Source organism: Physeter macrocephalus, chromosome 20, assembly GCF_002837175.3.
Source record: "Physeter macrocephalus isolate SW-GA chromosome 20, ASM283717v5, whole genome shotgun sequence".
Lineage (NCBI taxonomy): Eukaryota > Metazoa > Chordata > Mammalia > Artiodactyla > Physeteridae > Physeter > Physeter macrocephalus.
The window spans coordinates 88,005,457-88,025,106 of record NC_041233.1 but is presented as its reverse complement, the minus strand read 5'-3'; the positions used below and the strand labels follow the sequence as shown (position 1 = coordinate 88,025,106).

General features: G+C 53.3%; 1 protein-coding gene across 1 annotated transcript in view; it reads right to left on the bottom strand.

Annotated features, from left to right (window-relative positions):
* The window catches only part of SFRP1 (secreted frizzled related protein 1), a 41,397-nt gene extending 22,700 nt beyond the window's left edge, over window positions 1-18,697 (bottom strand). The window contains exons 1-2 of the mRNA XM_007127011.2: window positions 18,160-18,697; window positions 13,053-13,130 (exon numbers count right to left, since the gene is read on the bottom strand). Of these exons, the coding sequence (XP_007127073.2) occupies window positions 13,053-13,130; window positions 18,160-18,685 (604 nt within the window). The 5' untranslated portion in view covers window positions 18,686-18,697. The remainder of the gene's footprint in view (window positions 1-13,052; window positions 13,131-18,159) is intronic.
* Between the last annotated feature and the right edge of the window lie 953 nt (window positions 18,698-19,650).

The following is a 19,650-nucleotide window of genomic DNA, read 5'->3' as shown; positions in this document are numbered from 1 at the left end:
GCGGAGCACAGGCTCCGGACGCGCAGGCTCAGCGGCCATGGCTCACGGGCCCAGCCGCTCCGCGGCACGTGGGATCCTCCCAGACCGGGGCGCGAACCCGGTTCCCCTGCATTGGCAGGCGGACTCGCAACCACTGCGCCACCAGGGAAGCCGATGATGTGATCTTATACTTGCTGTTTTCTCCCCTCTGTCCCCTCTAGACGGTAAGCCTTCTGAAGGTAGGAAGCACACCCGCTCATCCCTCACGACCACTGTCGTGCGCGCTCACTGCTGCTGAGTCTGCACGCGGTACAGCCTCCAATTCCGCCGGCATTTATGACACCTCTAACGCAAATGAGGGACTGGGTCAACCACTCACCTCCCTCTCAAGGGCGGGGAACACCATATGGACTGGCACAGAACTGGTGGGTGCCAGGTCCCGAGAGGCAGAACAGAAGCCCCACGGGGAAGCCCCCAGATGAAGCTTTGGCCTCAAGCTGGCTCCAGGAAGAGGGAGGGTGACGTGCCCTGGTCCTCCTATGAGGTCACCTAGAGACACCCCGCCCCCCGAACACCCCACCCCCGCCTCCACCTCCACCATGTTTGGATGGAGGCCTGATAACGTGGGCCGCTTGCCCCTTCAAGGCAGCTCAGTGCAGGCCTTCTCACTGAGAATGCAGTTTGAAAGGCTGCACACAAAAGGATGGATGGAACTGCGCCTACTAAAAAGCTCCCCTGACGTGCACAGGTAAAAGCTATCTTCTGCCTGAGGTCTGAGCTTCCTCGCCAAGGGCAGAGCGCCTGCAGAGAGGAGACAGCCACTCTCTTTGGCTTTGACCGTGGGGACTCCCCCCCTCCCAGGCTCTGGGAAGAAACAATACAAACGCCCCTGCCTCTGGATGTCTGTCGATCCCAAAGTCAGCATACGTAGCTTCAAGGATAAGCAGGGCCGTGTCCTTGGCAGAAGCCCAACAATCGTCTGTAGGATCAAATCTGTGCAAGACTGCGATCGTTAGACTTTTCAAAAGAAAACACATGCACACGTCATATGCCTGTTTTTAAACGAATGCATGTCAAGAGTAAAGGAGCTGTCACCCTAGAGGCTGGGTGCTCGCTGGCACCTGGCACGCTGTGGGCATCTGAGCCTCCGCATCTCAGAACAAAGGCCAGGCATGACTCTCTCTAGTCAGCCCCCTCCCTTTCGTGGAAGCCGCGGTAGCTGACATGAAGTTAGAGGCTGTCTTCGTAGGCTCAGTCGCCCAGAGCAGACTGCCACACTCCCCCTGCAGCCATGCCCCGCCGGCAGGATCCCTGACTCGGACCCACAGCCATGCTGGTTGGGTCACCCCTGTAACACACCTGCTCACTCCAGCCGCTGCTCCCTCTGGGGCCCCAGCGTCCTACCAGCGGGGAACCTGGAATCAGAAAGACCACCTCCTTCCTCACACCTCAACTCAGCCCTTGAGTCCCTGGGTTTCGGCCGAAGCGAGTCCTAACAGGACGCCGAGTCAGCTGCCAGAACCAACAGATGACCTTCTCTACCTGTGCTGGTTTACCCAAATGAGGTTTTGTCAATTTAAGAAGTACTACTTGATACCATATGATCTCGCTTCTACGTGGAATCTAAAATATGACACAAATGAACGTATCCATGAAACAGAAACAGACAGACACAGAGAACAAATTTGTCATTGCCAAGGGGGAGGGGGTGGGGGAGGGATGGAGTGGGAATTTGGGATTAGCAGATGCAAACTATTAGATAGAGAATGGATGGACAACAAGGTCCTACTGTATAGCACAGGGAACTGTATTCAATATCCTGTGATAAACCATAATGGAAAAGAATATGAAAAAGAAAGTATATATATGTACAGCTGAGTCACTTTGCTGTACAGCAGAAATTAACACAACATTGTAAATCAACTATACTTCAATAAGATTTAAAAAAATTTTTTTAAAGTACTATTTGTTTCAAGTCTTAACTCCTTTCCCAGCCCTCACCTCCTGACACCAGGATGCCCTCCTTGACTTTCTCCATTAACCTTCATCTCCTCCAGGGAGCCGCCCTGGATGTATCCAGCCCCCGCAGGAGACCCTGCCCTCCTACATGCCTGAGAATTGGAACCCAGCACTAAAGCAAGAGAACAGGGACTGACAAGCCTGGCTCCGGCCTGCCTCATCCTGCAGGTCCTCAGATCTGTTCAGGACCTGATGGGGAGCTGAGACCACAGGAAGGAACACAGGCCGTCCCTGCCACAGACACAGACCTGGGTCCAAGAGGCCCCAGGGGAGCCTGAAGGGTTTCACGTGCTTATTCCAGGCCCTGATTCTAGCTCTGCGGCCATAGCCACAGAGGTAGGGACTTCCTTCAGCCCCTAAAGCCGTCTCCAGAAGCCAGTTGGATTTGCAGTGAAAGACACACCAGTGTGAACTCATTTTCAAAGGGCTCACAAAGGAACTCCCAGAAGGAATCGTCCCGGGGAAAATGCTAACGGAAGGGCTGGAGAAAACAGGATAGAGAAGATCCCTCTTGGTTATCCTGCCTGAATGAGAGAGAGCATCGTTTAGGGAAGCTGGTTGCTAATTTTTCCCCTCTGCCCATGTACTATTTTGGCATCTCTTTCCAACTCACAGACATCCTTTCAGAATCTGTTGTAAAGGATTTCCCTTAATTCCTGCCCTAAAGAAATACTCCTTTATTCCCCTAAATACCCGCAGGCCAGTAAGCATCCATTACCTGCACATAAATTCCTAAGGAGCTGTCAGGACGGTGGGCCTTACACACCCACGGCTCCTCCAGCCATGAAAGACCAACACCGTTTCCTCTCAATCCTCAAACATGAGCCCTGACCCCAACCCCCAAAGCCCTCGCAGGTGACATCCTCTCTTCTAGGGTCCTGGCTTCCCCTCCCTGACCCACCAAGGGAATCCGGATGAGCAGGACCCAGGATGGTGCCTAAATAACAGGTGGTACCCACAAACACCTTCAAACTCAGCCTTCCATGAGGCCCCCAAGACCAGGGTGATCCAGCAGCTCCAGACTCCAGGGCTGTCTGAGAACAAGCAGTATGTAACTCAGCAGCCCCACCCTGAAAAGTCACTATAAATAGCCGCCGCACTATCTCCCTCAGAAAGACCTAGAAGGCTCTGTTTCCTCTCATTCCAGCATCACCATTCATCCGGTCATTCCCTCCCTCACTCAGACAGGTCCTGGGCACACGTGCCTGTGCCGCCCTCACAGGGCTAGATCTGCCCCCTTTATTCCTAAACGGAGCTCTCACAACCCCCAACGAGCAGAGCCAGAGACCCTGGGAAAGCATTTCAGCCCTCTACCCCCATCCTTCAAGCTCAGCAGAATCTTCAAGGTGATTTCACCCCCGACCACCATGCCCCGGCCCCGGCTCCCAAATCTTTCAACACGCCCCAGCCTCCTGTCAATTTGGTTCAACAAATGTCTATTTGCAAAGAAAACGAAGGCGGCCACTTCTGGACGGGTTGTCGGTGTGATGCAGAGGGAAGCCGGACTGAGGCTTGCCCCCCTCTGAACCAGGAAGTTCCCGGTGCCACACTAAGTGGCACTTGAGCCCAGGGAGGCCCACGCAGCAGGGGCAGCTCCGGCACACAGGGGCCCTGCCAGTCCTTGGGCCTGGCAGCCCACCGGCTGGGCTGCAGGGCCAGGTCCTCCGGGGCACAGCGGGAGTGACAGTGCTGGTGACAGGCCGGGCCTCTGACACAGCAAATCTGTAGCTCAAATATTTATTGTATGCGTCTGGCTTTCACACAGAATTTGCAATCTGCCAGTTACCAGTGTTTACCTTGGTAGAAATTCACGGGAAATCTTGGTCTGAACAGGCCCAGAGTTTATTTTACTGCCAGATAAACAACTTTCTTTGATAAATCATCCATGTGACAGTGTTCCTGAAAGACTAAACAAAGATTTCAAGTGCAATCTATAGGGCTTTGAGAAGCCTTCCAAAGCTAATGCGTGTTTAATTGGCTGCTCCAAGCAGGCTGGGGCAGGGCGAGGGCCTGACATCTCTTTGGCCATTTGCTCTCCTTTGAAAAATAAATACAGATTGGAGCTTCTGGCTCATTTCTGAAAAACTGGAAGAAATTTGCCAATACTTAAATGCGCACTTGCTTCTGAATATGGCCTATTTTTTCGGCTCACGGGAGTGCATATCACAAATATCACAGCTGCTGGAAAAAACGTGAAAACTGCCCCAGAGACAGTGCTTGGGAGAAGGGGACAACACAGAGGACTCTAAGGTCTCTCTTAGACCCAATAAATTATGAGCAGAAAAACTCATATCAGGAATAAGATTTCTAAAAATCACTCAAAAACAAAAGAACAAAGTTCAGTGGGCGTGTCCTAGAATTAGCAAATACTCAATCCAAGCTCTACATATTCTGCGGCCATCGTTGTCCGATGACTTCCAGTTTTTACAGTGACTTTAGGGTGTCATTTCACTAAAGCCCGGACTGCCTAACTTCTAGTATTTATAGGGTTGCTTTTTGTTTGGTTTTGGTTTGGTTTTGGTTTTGTGAACTTCAGCACCTTGAAGCCGCATCAACCTTTTAAAGTTTTCCCCAGTGGGGTTTGTAAAAGATTTCTCCAGTTTAATCCTCTACTAACCAGAAATTCATCAGGACATTCCATTCCCTAACATTTTGTGCCAAGCAAGCTGGTTTTATTAGTGCTTGAATCCTCCTACTGAGGCCAATTTCCATCCTGAGACAATTCTTTCCAATAAGAAGAGATGATAATGGTTACGGCTGGAGCAGGCGCCATGTTCCAGGAACTGAACATGCTTGACTGACCCAATTCTCCTCCCAACATAGTCACACAGGAATCACCATCCACAGGTGATAGAGACAGGCTCAGAGAGGTTAAGAGACTTTCTCGTGGTCGCTCAGCTTATAAGGGTGGGATTTCATCCAAGTCTGTCTGGCCTGAAGCCTATGTTCTTTCTATTCAACAGCACCGCCTGCCCCTGCACAAAGAAACCAATGATCGCCGAGCTCTTTCCCTGTGTCAGGCACAGACATCAGTCCATTTATACCCGGCAAACTCTGAGAGCACCCAGTGCCCCTTCCCAGAGAGCTTCCTCTCCCATTCCTGGAAGGATGGGAACGTGATGGGCACGAGGGGACATGAAGGACGAAGGGTGTGGAATTCAGACTGGCTACCCAGCTAAGAGCTGCTGGGAACAAAAACGGTAAGGGATGCCAGGTAGAGAGTGGCCTTGGGCAATCTGATGACTGACTCCTTTATCTGAGTCTTATTTTCCTCCACCTGTAAGCTGAGCGCCCTGGACTGGCTGATCTTTGAGGTCTCATCCAGCTCAGCAGATCTTCAGAATGACAAAGGGGTACGGAGGAGCAAGACAGCACCCAAAGAAATGGGCGAGCAGCCCCCCTTGTCTCAGCTCATCCTCTACCCGCCTCCTTCTCTACCCACCCCCAGAAAGGCTCCAGGGAACAGAGGTGAACTTGAGGGTAAATCCTTCCCTTGGCTTCCCTTCTCCATGACCGTTTATATACACATCAAATGATAAGGAGGACATGATGCTAAGTGAAATAAGCCAGACACAAAAGGACAAACAGTGCAGGCTTCCACTTACACGCGGTACCTGGAATAGTCAAAGTCTTAGAGACGGAGTACAGTGGCGGTTCCTGGGAACTGGGGGGAAGGAGAAGGGCAGTTAGCGTTTGGGTACAGGGTTTCAGTTTGGGAGGAAGAAAAATACCCAAAGATGGATGGTGCCGATGGCGGCACAACAGTGTGAATGCGCTTAACGTCACCGAGTTGTACACCTAAAAAGGATTAAAAGGGTACACCTTATGTCATGTATATTTCATCACAATAAGTTCTTTTTAAAAAAGGAGGGGAAGGTGGTGAGGCGGGGCCAACTCAACAGGAGAATCACGGAATGGCAGGTTGGAGGGCGCGTCAAAGGGCACCCAAACCCCACGGTCTGGCAACTGACCGTCCCAAGGAATAACCTCTTCGGAGCTGGACTCAACGACAAAGAGGGAGCAGTCACATGCGCCCCCCCCCGACGTGTCTTGGGTCAAAGAAAGCAACGACTCCAGCAGGATGTGAGACAGGGAAGGGCTGGAAACAGGATTCGGCTGGGGAGGGGTGTCAACTGAGAGCCTTGGAGCTGCACACCCTGCTCCTCTAGCGAAGGGAGGCCTCGTCTGCTGGGAACAGAGGGCTGGGCCACCCGTCCTTGCCAAGACCCCCGGGATGAACAGTTAGTGAGTCCAGCGGGTGTGCGGGGCCCAGGGCTGCGTTCCTTACACCAGCTCATCTACTCCTCACCAAAACCGATGCTGGGTATTAGTGTCACCTCGTAGGGAAACCGAGGCCTGGAGAGGCTCTGAGATTTCCCAGTGTTGCCCGGCGTACGTATAGGGACAGAGGGAGAAATGAACTCAGCTCCAGGGGTGCCGCCTCCACTCGGGGATCCTGGGTTTCCGGGTCCTTTCTCAGTTCAATATACTTTCTCAGGGCCAAATATGATAAAGAAAAGTGTTGCTATTGACGTCTGCCTTATCTAAGAATCTTCCTGCCAGGTACAGCCAAGGGAGAATTAAATGTGCAGAGAGCGCTCACCAGAGGGGGAAATTTGGCTCTTCTCCCAGCTTTTCCTCGCGGTGGCTTAACATGGCTTCAGAGCGCAGAGTGGTCCCCGTGGGATCTCGGCCCAAACTGCCCGGGGCTTGGTTCCCCCAGCCAGGCCCCCAGCTCTCCACTGAGAGGCCGTGGAATCGCCACCATGACCCACCCAGCCCGTTGGAGAGCTTCAAAGGCCCTCAGGGGTTCAGCAGTGGTCTCTGCACGGAACAAGCCACCCCCACCACGGGCGAAGGATTTAGGATGGGCCACAGGCCGCGAGCTGGGAGTGGCATTTCCAGGGCACTTAAAGCTCTGACCCCGTGTTCCCCTGAATGTGAAATGCCATACGGCTCCTTCCAACTATTTCCAGATCTGTGGATGGGCTGTGTATTTTAGAGAGCTTCAGTGACAATAAAAACCACTTGTTTTCAGCCTACCAACTCCACCCTGGGGTTACAGTTCCTTCTTCCATGTCTATTTAATTTTACTTCGACTGAACTAGATTTCTAGATATTAGGGCTTTTTTTTTTTTTTTTTTAACATATACACTCAGTCACCCAAAACAGGGAAGCAGTTTCCCTCGAATTTAATAAACAAGTTACACATACTCATTTGGAAAGAAGTTTTCTCCTTTTATAAATAAGGAAGGCCATAAACAACAAGGTCCTACTGTATAGCACAGAGAGCTATATTTAATATCTTATAATAAACCATAATGGAAAAGAATATTTAAAAAAACGTATATATATAACTGAATCATTTTGCTGTACAGCCAAAATTAACACAACATTGTAAATCAACTATATTTCATTTTTTTAAAAAAAGAAAGAAAACTGGAAAACAAAATAAAACCAATGCTCTGTTACTTTTTGCCTACAAGGTGCATCTACTGCCAGAATAATATCCTTTGTCTATTCACCGGTTTTCCATAAGCACTAGTGGAATGGGATAATAGTGAAAAAAGAGGATATACAATGGTTAGGTCAAAAAAAGGTTACCCATACAATAAGTTAAAAAGTTAAGTCTAGGCCTCCCTGGTGGTGCAGTGGTTGAGAGTCCGCCTGCCGATGCAGGGGACGCGGGTTCGTGCTCCGGTCCGGGAAGATCCCACATGCCGCGGAGCGGCTGGGCCCATGAGCCATGGCCGCTGAGCCTGCGCGTCCGGAGCCTGTGCTCCGCAACGGGAGAGGCCACAGCAGGGAGAGGCCCGCGTACCGCAAAAAAAAAAAAAGTAAGTCTAAATTATCCCAATTTCTAGTCATCTGGGAACATTTTAATATTAAATAATTTTTACATTGTTTTTCTCACTTAAATACAACCCAATCTTGTGATACAAATGTACTTGTTCCCATTTAACAATTGTGAACTTTAAGGAAAGGCATTTCCATGCACACTGTAGAAAAGCTAGGATTTGTACTCAGATGCGTACTTTCTATTATAATATTTTTGGATTTAAAAATTCCTATATTATTCATCTTTGTGAATTTTAAGATGATGCAACATAAAACCAGGTTGTAGTTACTTTAACAGAAAATAAACTGGAAATTAAACCACTCAAAAAAAAAAAAAAAGGTGAATTTCCATCTTCCTACCTTGCCCGCACACTGTCATTCACACACATGTCCAACGAACTTTTATTTTATGCCTACCGTGGATAAGACACCATGCCATGGACGATTTAACTACACACAGGCCTTGTTTTGTTCATTCTAAGACACAGATTCTCTTCACATTTTAATGTGAAGCATGTTTTCTCTGTGGGTGGGGCGTCTCACGTGATGGATGGTGCATCTCGCAATCAATGGGTGTCTTAACGTTAGGTAAAATATGGTATCAGAGACAGATTCTGCTCTCAAGCAGCTTACAGATGTGGCAATTACCGTGCTGGCAGCTACCATCTCCTCCTCTGTGGGAGGAAACCCAAGGTTTAGTTTGGAAAGGCTGAGCCTCCTTTTTGCAAGAAATCAAACAATGCACCTCAAAGCAGCCCAGCCAAAACACCTTGAAAGCAGAGTGAGAACAAATTAGTGAAGGTCCAGAAACTGCCGAGAATGTTTCTTCTAGGAAATACTCCCAAACACTAATGGTGAGAGCCAATTTTTTTCTCTTTCCTCTTCGACTCAGTTTACTGTTGCAGTGCACAGTTTTACTCTTTATGAGGAAACATATAAATGGGGAAAAAAATGCTTCCAGAACGCAAGGAAAATTTCTAGGGGCCAAGAAATCTTTTTCCACAACCAGAAAATACTGGGCTAAAGAAGTGGGCACCAGAACTCTCAAAAAAAAAAAAAAGGAGAAGCCAGTACAAGAGGAAGCTCTGAAGTGTCTAAGCAGAAGTATATTATTCCACGCATTTCTACCAGGAAAGCTTAAGGGTGTTTACAGATCCAGAAGCTAGAGACAGTGGCCAGAGGCAGGATCCTAACCTCACAGCCATTATAAATCAGATCCCCCATCCCTGGGATAAGCTAAGCAGAAGGAAAGACAGCTATGGGTGCTGAGTTGTTAACAGCAGGATTATTAGTGTGGCAGCTTGCAAATAATATATTGACCTGTCGAAAAGAGAACAGCAGCACCCTGTTGTCATGGAGCAGGAAAAGCAGAGAGAAAACAAGCAGCAGGGCCGGGTGTTCTCATTGAAGCACAGCAGGCAGCCTGGCCGCCATGTTGAATCCAGAGACTTTGCACCATCTAACTTTTGGCCGTCACACATCTGGTGCTTGATCCAGGCTGATCCAGCTGCATTCCTGAGCATCAGCCCACAGGTGTTTCTACTGAGGCTTTTCCCTGCTGGGCGGGGGGATTATGTGTTCTGAACTGAGGAGGTACAGTGCAGGGGTGGAGAGAACCAAGCAGACCTGCCAGAGAGTTAAAAACACACCGCCCGGCACAGTGGTTAAGAATCCGCCTGCCATGGGTTTCGCTGGTGGCGCAGTGGTTGAGAGTCCGCCTGCCGATGCAGGGGACACGGGTTCGAGCCCTAGTCCGGGAAGATCCCACATGTTGCAGAGCAACTAAGCCCGTGCACCACAACTACTGAGCCCTCGTGCCACAACTACTGAAGCCCAAGCGCCTAGAGCCCATGCTCCGCAACAAGAGAAGCCACCACAATGAAAAGCCCACGCACCACATAGAAGAGTAGCCCCCGCTCACTGCAACTAGGAGAAAGCCCACGCACAGCAACGAAAACCCAACACGGCCAAAAGTAAATAAATAAATTTATTTATTTATTTTAAAAAAATGTGCCGCCCGGGGAGCCGGTGATGGGCTGGGCAGGCCCACCTCCACGGGGGCGGCAGGGGTCTAAGGACGTACTGGCAGGAGAGGGCGAGGGCGTGCTGAACCAGAAGGAAAGCACCCCTTGTTCCTGGAGCTCCCAGGGAGCCTTCCAACAACCTGATGTCTTCCCACAGGGGATGTCAGGGCCGCTTAAAGCAAGGTTTGATCCCTAGAGTAGGGAGTAAAGCATTCTTTTTCTTCTCTGTTGCGTGTCAGCTTGCCCTGCTGCATTTCTTTGTCTCTTAACTGAATCCCATCAGCGTGGCAGACTACCTCCCCTACTTGAAATGAGCTGAGCTAGGAAACAAGTTTCTCAACAAGGCTGCATTCTCCAGGGTGCCGAGAAGGGCAGAGCTGAGCTCAGCCCCTGCAGAGAGACAGAGAGAGAGGGGCAAAAAATCCTATTTACTGCCTTATGAGACCATGACACACAGAAAACCCATAAAAGTCTCTCCTGCATCCAGATAAAGAAGCCTGGCGTCCAGGACACCCAAGCACGGAGGAGATAAATGCCTCCAGTATGGAGCCCAGCGGCTGTTCATCTTCTCTTAAGGGGGGAAGGCAGCGTAACAGGGAGTAAAAGAACTCCAGTGGGGCAAGTCAGACGCCTTATTTGTGAAATAAGTGGACTTGATAGGATGATCTGGAGGATCCAGGAGAATTCAAATGTTCTAGGAACTCAAGAAGGAGATAATCTCCAGGTGAAAGGAACACAGTCCCAAACAGCTAATCAGATGGCCCAGGCCCTGACTGGTTATTAAAATAAGATACACCCCTGGCGCCTGCACGCAGGGAGCAGGGAGCCACTGCCGCGGGGAGAGGATGTCCCTCCCCAGAGGGCTTACCCCAGCCCCCTCCAGACCTTTCCCCTTCACCCAAAGGTCAACCTTCACACTCAAATTCTTTCCCAAGGTTTGCTTCTTCAGCCCATGTCTAGCGAACGGCTCTAGTTTAACGAGTTGCCACTAAAGCCCCCAACAAATGCAGGTTGGTGGGTTACTGAGAATCTGAACGGGAAGATGCAGATTCCTTTCTCACGGCTGCCGAACATCCTTCGCCTGGAGTCTCCACAGCGCCCCCTTCAGGCGGTGAGTTCTATGACACCACGATTCTCTAGGAAATCACCGATTCGTGTTTGGTCGGGGTGAAGAAATTTCTTAATGAAATTTTCGTCTATTCTAGGTCCGTATTTGAGGACACGGTATCTTGCACAGAGCTCTGCACTCAAGAAATGTTGAGTGACCGACTGGACGCGCGGCTCAGTCAATGATTGGACACACTGAATCTGAGTCGCGTCCTCCGCACACGCAGTCCCGGGAGAAGTCATCTGAACGTAAAACATCAGCTGATATATTACCTTTCAGAGTGGGCTCTAATACGATTCCCTGGATTTGCTGAAACGTCAGGGAGTCGACTTCTAAAAGTGAGTGTGGTGATTTACACAATCGGAAGAGGGGTCAGTGACATCTAAAGGCGGCCCCTGAGTATTATCCACACTGTCCCCGGCCCCCCGCAAGGAAGGATGCTTCGGGATAACAGCCGCATCCGAGCCGATTCTTCCTGCCACCACCCCCCCCTCCGCAATCACGCAGCAAAAGGCTTCTCATCAGGACTTCTGAGAGATTTTATTTCTGGCCTTTTTCTCGATGCCCAAATGCCTCTTTGGGAAGGAATCTCACGCCGTTTGCGGAAGGAAAGCTTGTGACTCGGACAGGCTGGGGCCGCGCAGACTCTGCCGCAGAGACCCGCCAGCCTCGCCGGGCGTTGGGCTCCCCTTGACGGAGCAAGGGTGTGAACCTCAACAAGCAAGTGTCACCGCCGTCAGACGGAAGGGTCATCAGAGTTTGGGAACATTGCTGCAGGTCCCTCTACAATTGATTTGAGTTCACTGAAAATGGCAACCAGAACAAAGGATGTGACGCAAACACAAGCAGCGGAATGCTTGGGAGACGAAATCGTCCCAGAGGTCATTCACCAAGAACCAAGAAGGAAGGCAGGGAGAGATACTTAATGCAGAAATAGGGCACTAAAAACGTGTGCATTCTCAAGAAGCTCTCCGTGGCAAAGGGTCAGAATTCGACAATTCCAGCCTTCAGTCATAATGACAAATACCCTGAGGCTACACCTGTCACATGTACCATTTCCTTCAGCTTACATGTGCACACATACACGTGTGCAGCTCTCCAACACGGCACTTAGCCATCACAAGGCCCTTTCACGTACTTTATTATGCTTGGTTAGTGAAAACCCAGAGTAGGTAGCCCTGGATGGACGTAAAGACTCACGTTACCTACCTACCATCATGCTTTCCCTGGGAGGAATTCTGTAAGAAATCCAGCCTCAGGGACACAGTGGCCAGAATCGTGAGAACCTGTCCTTGGCAAAGCAGGCCTGGCTGCAGTCACTTCTCAGCATCCATAGAAAATAGAGGCAGGCTGGAGGGAGTCGGCCCTTCAAAAGGATGCAGTTCACGTCTACTTTTCCAGAGGACAGCCTCCCAAGGTGTGTGAAGCTCGGTCTTCTGCGGGGCAGACTACCAGGGACCGTCCCTGAGAAGCTCCCTGAGATCAGCCCCCGGGGCCACATCCAGCCCTTCTCCTAGGGCTGCAAGTGCAGATCCAGAATTCCCTTTTAGCCCAGAGTGATTTGCGAAGAAGCGAGGGAAAACCCCTCACTGTGGGATTGTCAGTTTCCTGGCCTGGAAGGACCTGAGAGCCGCCGCACCCACTACCTGCCCGCCCCTGCAGGCAATGCCCGAAGCGCATGGATGCTCCCCTCCCAGATCCTGGGCAGAGTGGTGCTGACACCTAGGGGTGGATGGAAGAAGAGCTGTGCCGAGAGGCCTGTCCAAGCCGCCTGGTTTCCCCCAGCTCCTCTACAGCTCTCCCCAAGCCTGCCTCCTTCCACTTCTCGAGAAGGTCTCCCCAAACCTGCCCAGTGATCCCACACACGGAAGGACGGAGGCCAAGTCTGACTTTCATAAAAACCGGCCGGTTCCCCACCCTATCTGGTCTTCCATCAGCCTGAGAACAGCAGCCGTCCAGGGAGGATGCAGGGAGAGAATACACATCTCCAAAAAGATGCTCCAACAGGCTCTGCACCAGGGACGCGGTCCGGGAGCAGCCAGGGATGCCCAACCTCCCGGAGGCGGCCAGGGACGCTTTCTTACCAAACTCGCTGGCACAGAGATGCTCGATTATGGCTTCAGATTTCAGCTCGTTGTCACAGGGAGGACACACCGTCGTGCCTAGGAAGGGCAAAGGGGAGAACAGGAGCTGAGCGACTGCGGTGGAACGCGGGGAGGATGTGCCCCTGGGGCCGAGATCAGTCCAGGGACCAGGTTGAAAGGAGTTAAAGGTCTTCTGGAATTTCTGATAGGGCAACTTGAGAAAAGACGAGTCCTGGAGACCAAAACAGACGCACAGTTTCTTGAAACTTTGGGGACTAGAGCTGTTGAATATGGGGCTGGATGGGACGGGTCCTATGAGTCGTGGGTTGATGGATGTGGTGGGTCCCTAGGAAAAGCTGACTTGTAACCAAACACTTCTACCCCAGTTGTTTGTCCCCCGTTCTTTCTCCCCTCTCCTTGAAATACCCCCCTCTGATTCCTGCCCCCTTCCTGTTCCCAAACTCCCCACAAGACGGCCGATCCGTCTGACCAGCTCTCTAGGAGCCAAGAAAGAAAATCAGCCAGACTCACAAACTCCAACCACAGGCCCTGAACACCCCTCCCCAGAAGGGCTACTGCAGTGAGCTCCTGCGGGGGGAGGGAAGCAGGAGCGGCTGGTGGGGGCTGGGAACGGCACCAGCCCTGCTGCCCAAGGGAAGAACTTGGCGGGATATGCGAGAGACCCTCTGGAGGCGTTCTCACACTGTGAAGGGCTTTGAAGAGGAGGTGTGTGTGCTACAGGCATGGGGGCCACTGGGGGCAGCTGAGGCCCCGGGGGAGGGGGAGGCCTCGGAGGCCAGGGCCAGCGGGTCCTCCCAGCCAAATGCTGCTGATGCTGGAGAGACCCCTGGGAGGTAAGGGGGCTCCGTGGAAGGGCAGGGCGAGAGCGGCCCAGTGGAATCGCCAGAAGGGAAGGCGGCTTGTCACCACCGCCGCCATTCGACCGTCACCTCCATCATCTATCAGACAACTTGGAGTTTTATCCATGAGGCAGGAAAGCACGAGCACGTTCTAAGGGCCCTCCACCTCGGCACAGCACTGGAGGCCATGCTCGGCCACGCTGGGGGGACAGTCGCCCCCGGGGAGGACGGGGCGCTGAGTGACCTTCGCTCCGACTCAGGCTCTTCATCCTCCTCCTCCCCCTCCCTCTTCGTGGCTCCTCTGGCAGCATCTCCTTCACCTTCGAGCACTTCTAGGGCTCAGAGAAACAAGCAGAGCCTCCCACGGTGGGTGAGGAGGGAGCTGCACAGCCCTCCGGGGCCAGTGCCGCCCCCAGGACGCAGCTGGTCCCCAGCGCCAAGGAGGTGATGCGCGACCCACCCCCCCCACTTCCAAGCAGGGTCCCTGCAAGGTGCAGCAGAGGCCGTACACCTTAGTCTTTACTGACAGATTCCTGTCCCACCTTTACTCTGTGCCCAGGGCCGCACTCCATCCAGAGTCCTGCAGCAAGAACCACAGCCACGCCCCGAGCAGGAGACCATGGGGCTATCTTTTGGCCCGGATGCTGGAAATGTGCTTTTCAGCCAGAACTTAAGATCGGATTCCAGAGGTCGTGTTTCTGACAAAAGGGACAAACTCAGCCAGAACTTTGCATCATGGTTCTTGCTTCCATGGGGAGAAAAACGGAAAGGAAATCCCGCAATATGGGAAGGACCGTGGTACCTACTTCGGAAGTGTGCACTGTGCTTTGGGGCTTTCCTTGTTTGGGTTATTTTTTTTTAAGTGGAAGTTGTCACGTTGCAAAGTTCTGTGAATGTGACCTTGACCAAACAACTAGCAGGGCAGGACTATCCGAATACAAACACCGGGTCCCTGCTTGCTCGCTCCCATCCCCTTGTCTGGACGCTCTGAGCTCCCCGATCCGACTGGCGGCCCCGGGCTCCGGACACCACAGGGGCATTTTTCTCAGTCCCATCAGCTACGATTGGCCCTCAGCGTCTCCCAGGCGGGCAGGAGCTGGCTGGGGGGAGTTCTGTGTGTTCATACGGCTTGCCCCCACCCACCTCGACTTTTCTCACAGCCGACTGTGGAGCAGCTCTAGATTGTGTAGGGCGCTATTAATCTGTGGCCTCTCTGGATCGTGCTGGGGGCCCTATAGGCGGCCCGAGCTGTAGAAATCCACCCAGTCATCCATCGGAGAGGCAGAACTAAATGGCTGTTTTAAGGTGTATCTAAAATAATGTTTAAAGCAAAAGAACCAAAACCCAAAAGGTTTTGTGTTTCATCAGTATTTAAGGGAGAGGAGGGGAAGTCCAACACCGGAATCAAGAGTAAGTGGATTTTTAAAAATCCACGTACACACATGCACACGGCGCGCGCGCACACACACACACACACACACACACACACACACACACACACACACACACACACACACACACACACACACACACACACAGAGCAGGTCTTCCCTGGCCAGCTCTTCAATACGGGGAAGGGACCCTAAGGAAGGCTCCCGGGAAGGATGAGTACACAGTGGCCTCTGCAACCTGTGACTAAAACAGCCAGGCTGTTTTAACGCACAACATGCCTAATCAACAACAAAATAAAACTAAAAGTATGTGCTCGTTCGCAGAGCTTGAATCAGTAAAACCTGGCTGGGAGGAGGAACGACAAGTTATCGGCCTGGGAATGTACAGGTCTAATGCAAGTGCAAGATTTAGAAATAACTTTCCTGCAAACAAACAAACAAACACTTTTCCTCTCCCATAACAGGTGCTGAAGCAGCTTGGGCGTCAGCCTTTGGGGGTGTGGGGGAGTGTCTTTTGACTCATTCTCATCAAGTTTATCTTTAATAACATGCGGCCCCAAAGGCCTGCCCAATACCCCCACACGGTGCTTGTCCAAGTATGCGAACCGAAACCAGCCTGCGGCATGCAGAGATATGCCGCTGCTTTGAAAATTCCATTTTAATTTTACAGAATAAAAAGAAATAAAGAATAAAGGTAGGGCATGTATACTTGGTCTCCTCCAAAAGTACCAGTTCTGATTCTGGAGCCACCAGCCGTAAGGTTACGAGGACCAGGAGTTTGGTCCGTCTCCACCTGCCCTACACACACACACGCACACACACACGCGCGCACACGCACACACACACACAGCCCTCCCACCTCCGGGCTCAGCTGACAGTCAGCGGCCACTCGGCCCCAGAAGACTGACTCCTATAGAGGGTCCCTCCCACTGAGGGGCCGCAGTCCTGGGCAGGAGCAGAGCCTCCCGCAGAGCCTGTCACCAAAGACACGGCGGGGAGAACCGGGTCCCAAGTCCCACACAGGACTGGTCCCTTCATAACTGTTCTCTGTGTGCAGCTGGTCTCAGGAGGGTGGCCACCCGAGCACTCCTGGGATGGAGGGCGGACAGGAGATGGTACAAAGGGCAGACTTTGGGAGCAGCCGAGTGGGACAGCAGCCAAGGAGTCAAAGGCTCCAAGAAGAGAGCATGTATTTGGTCTCCCGACCACCAGTCCGCCACCCCTGCCTGTGGGGCATGGAGCTGGAGGATGCTCGTCCCTTCATAAGTAGGCGGCCCAGCCAGCACCCCTACCTTCCCGTCGGAGGGCTTCCCCCTCAGAAGGGTTCTGTCGCTGATTGTACCAGAAAGGGACACTTGGCGGGTGCACTCAGCCCCGGCAGAGCTGGCCGCGGCCTCCGGGGGCACGGCTGGGCTAGTCTGCCCGCCGGCAGTGAGGACGGGGAGCAGGAAAATCCCGTGGGTTCCACGCGGACAGAACACAAAGCGCTTTGTCCCCTCGCGTTCTCAAAGGGCTGCGCCTCCCCGAAGGTGAACTCTGTGCGGAGCCCCAGGAAGGGACAGCAGCGGGACCCAGACCTTGCCCCTGCAGGCGGGCCGCTGCCCTGCCCACCCGCCAGACCTGCCACCCCGCCCCCGCCCCTCTGGACCATCTCCTCCTTCCCTGGAATAAGCCAGGGCATTCAAAGTTCGGGGTGCCCTTCCCCGGGACTACCCCGCCCTCACTCTGGGGAGTACGCCCCTCGGGGGACCTTTGTGCTTTGGCATCCCTTGGAGATGAGCTGAGTCAGCAATGAGCAGGTTCCCCCCACCCTAAACCCGTTCCTCAAAAGCCCCTGGGATACGGACCGCTCTGCTCAGCGCCCTGCGTAGGGCTCCCCATCCCTGACGACCTCCACCTCCTTGAGCCTCAACTCCGCTTCCGAAGAATTTGCGGTTGAATTCACTCCTCTAAAAGTCAGGCCACAGTGCTGGGTTGTTTTCGTTGGCTTGTCTGTTCTGTGGGGTTTTGTTTGGGTTTCTTTGCTTGTTAACTTGTTTTGTTCTGTTTTGCTGCCTCCCCGGGATGGTTTTTCCTCCCCCCACCACCCCAAGGAACGGCCCTTTAAGTGGGAGGGGTTTCAGAGAAGAACCTCCGGCTCATCCCTGGGGCTGTTAGCAAAGCCTCCAATGTGTGGAGCCTCCCTCCCCAAGGGGAGCTGAGCCATGAGCTAATGACAATTTTATCTTTCTAATTACCTGAGGATTTGTGTAAATGAGAGAAGCAGGGGGTATGCAAGAATGAGGGAGAAGAGCCTTTCCATCCCGCCCCCACCCAGACCTTCCCGAAGCTGTTAACTGAAAGGGGTAGAGAAACAGAAAGCCTCACAATTTCTGGACTTTTTTTCTCGGCCAGTTCTGCACCAGTCCTGGAGCTACTTGGCTGAATGACTAGCTAAGGAAAGCGTTTAAAAAAAAAAAAAAAAAAATCCTCCTCAAACCTAAGAAAATAAACAAAGCTACACCTTAGCATTTGCTCGGCCTTTCTGAGCTTGCCAGATTTGGGGTTTGGGTGTTTTGTTTTGTTTTGTTTTCCCCCCGGCGCATCCCGTCTGGGAGGTTCAAAACTCCGATAGGGACTCTGTTCCCTCGCGGGGGACAGAAGAGCTCTTCTGGGAGCCAGAGCTAAGGCTTTGTTTCAGCGTTGACTGGATCCCAGGACAGCGGCTCCAGGACCCGGACCGGGTGCGCGCGGGGCTCGCCCCGCCGGGCACCACCTCGGACGGGCCGGTAGCTCTCAGGGCGGTCGGGCACGGCCGAGAGCACGTTCCCAGTCCCGGGGCGCAGCGCGGACAGCCCCGGGAACCCCCCGCCTCACCTTGGGGCTTGGAGGCCTCGGTGGCGTTGGGCGGGGTCATGGCGATGCAGACGTCGCCCTCGGGGAACTTGTCGCACTTGAGCATCTCGGGCCAGTAGAAGCCGAAGAACTGCATGACGGGCTCGCACGAGTCTCGCACGGCCTCGCAGAGCCAGCGGCACGGGTAGATGGGCCGGTCCAGGCAGACGGGCGCGAAGAGCGAGCAGAGGAAGACCTGCGTGCCCATGTGGCAGTTCTTGTTGAGCAGGGGCACCCAGCTGCTGGCCTGCTGCTTCACCTCGGCCATGGTCTCGTGCTCCAGCAGGTTGGGCAGCACCATCCTCTTGTAGCCCACGGTGTGGCACAGCCGCAGGTCCACCGGGATGTCCACGCACTGCGGCGGCTTGGTGTAGAAGCGCCCGCTCTGGTACGCGCCGACGTCCGACTGGAAGCTCACGTAGTCGTACTCGCTGGCCGAGCCCGCGGCCAGGAGCCCGGCGGCCAGCGCCACCAGCGCGCCCGCCGCGGCCCAGCGCCCGCCGCCCATGCTCGGCGCCCCGGCCCCTGCGACGCGGGGCGTCCTCGGCCGCCTCCCCGCGCGCGTCCCGCCGCGAACTTCCAGGAGCCCCCGGGCACAAAAGGCGCCGTCCGCACCCGCGCCAGGCGCTGGCGGGGCGACCCTGGGGAGCTCGCGCGGGGAGGCGAGCGCGCGGCCCGAGTGCGGCCCGGCTCCCGAGGCGGCGGGACCCGAGTGTCCGGCGCTCCCGCGGCCGAGCCCTCCGAGCCGCGCCGGCCAATCAGCGCCGGCCGCCGCGAGCGCTCCGGGCCCGCCCGTCAGTCACCCGCGTGGCCGGCCAATCGGCTCGCGGGCGGGAGGGGTCGGCTCCCTAGAACTCAGCGCAGGTCAACACCCCTTAAAAAACAAAACCAAAAAATAAATAAAGGAAGGAAGAAGGGGGGAAAACGAGAAAAAGAAGAAAAAAAAAAAAAAGGAAGAGAGACTGGGGACGAAGAGAAGCGTGCGGTGGGTAAAGACGACGTTTAATGCTGCTGTTAACTTGAGTCAGATGGCAGGAAAGTAAGGAACCTTAACAGTACTTGCAAGTCCATGAGATAATCAAGACTTTTTTTTTTTTTTTTTTTTTAAACACTTTTCCCTAACTTTACGCAGCAGCCCACCTCCTCGGTGTTGTTCTCTGTGGCTGCAGACGAAGTTGGGCCGTTTCCGACAGACCGGGGCTCAGGGAGGCTGCGGCGAGGGAGGTCTGCTTTTCAATCCCCAGCCCGTGGGGCTCGGCTCACGCAAGGGCCAGGCGAAGGTGTCGTCGGGCTGTTTGCTGGCTTAAAAAGGCAGCGCCTTTCCAGGTGGGATAACCGGATGACGGCCCTCCGACAACCCTGAGGCAGTGTGGCAGGAAAGCGTGCTAACAAAGGTGTTAACTTTGGGAGAACAGTTTGAAAAAAGAAAAAGAAGAAGAAAAAAAAGAGCCCTACTCAAGGCCCAGCCCAAGA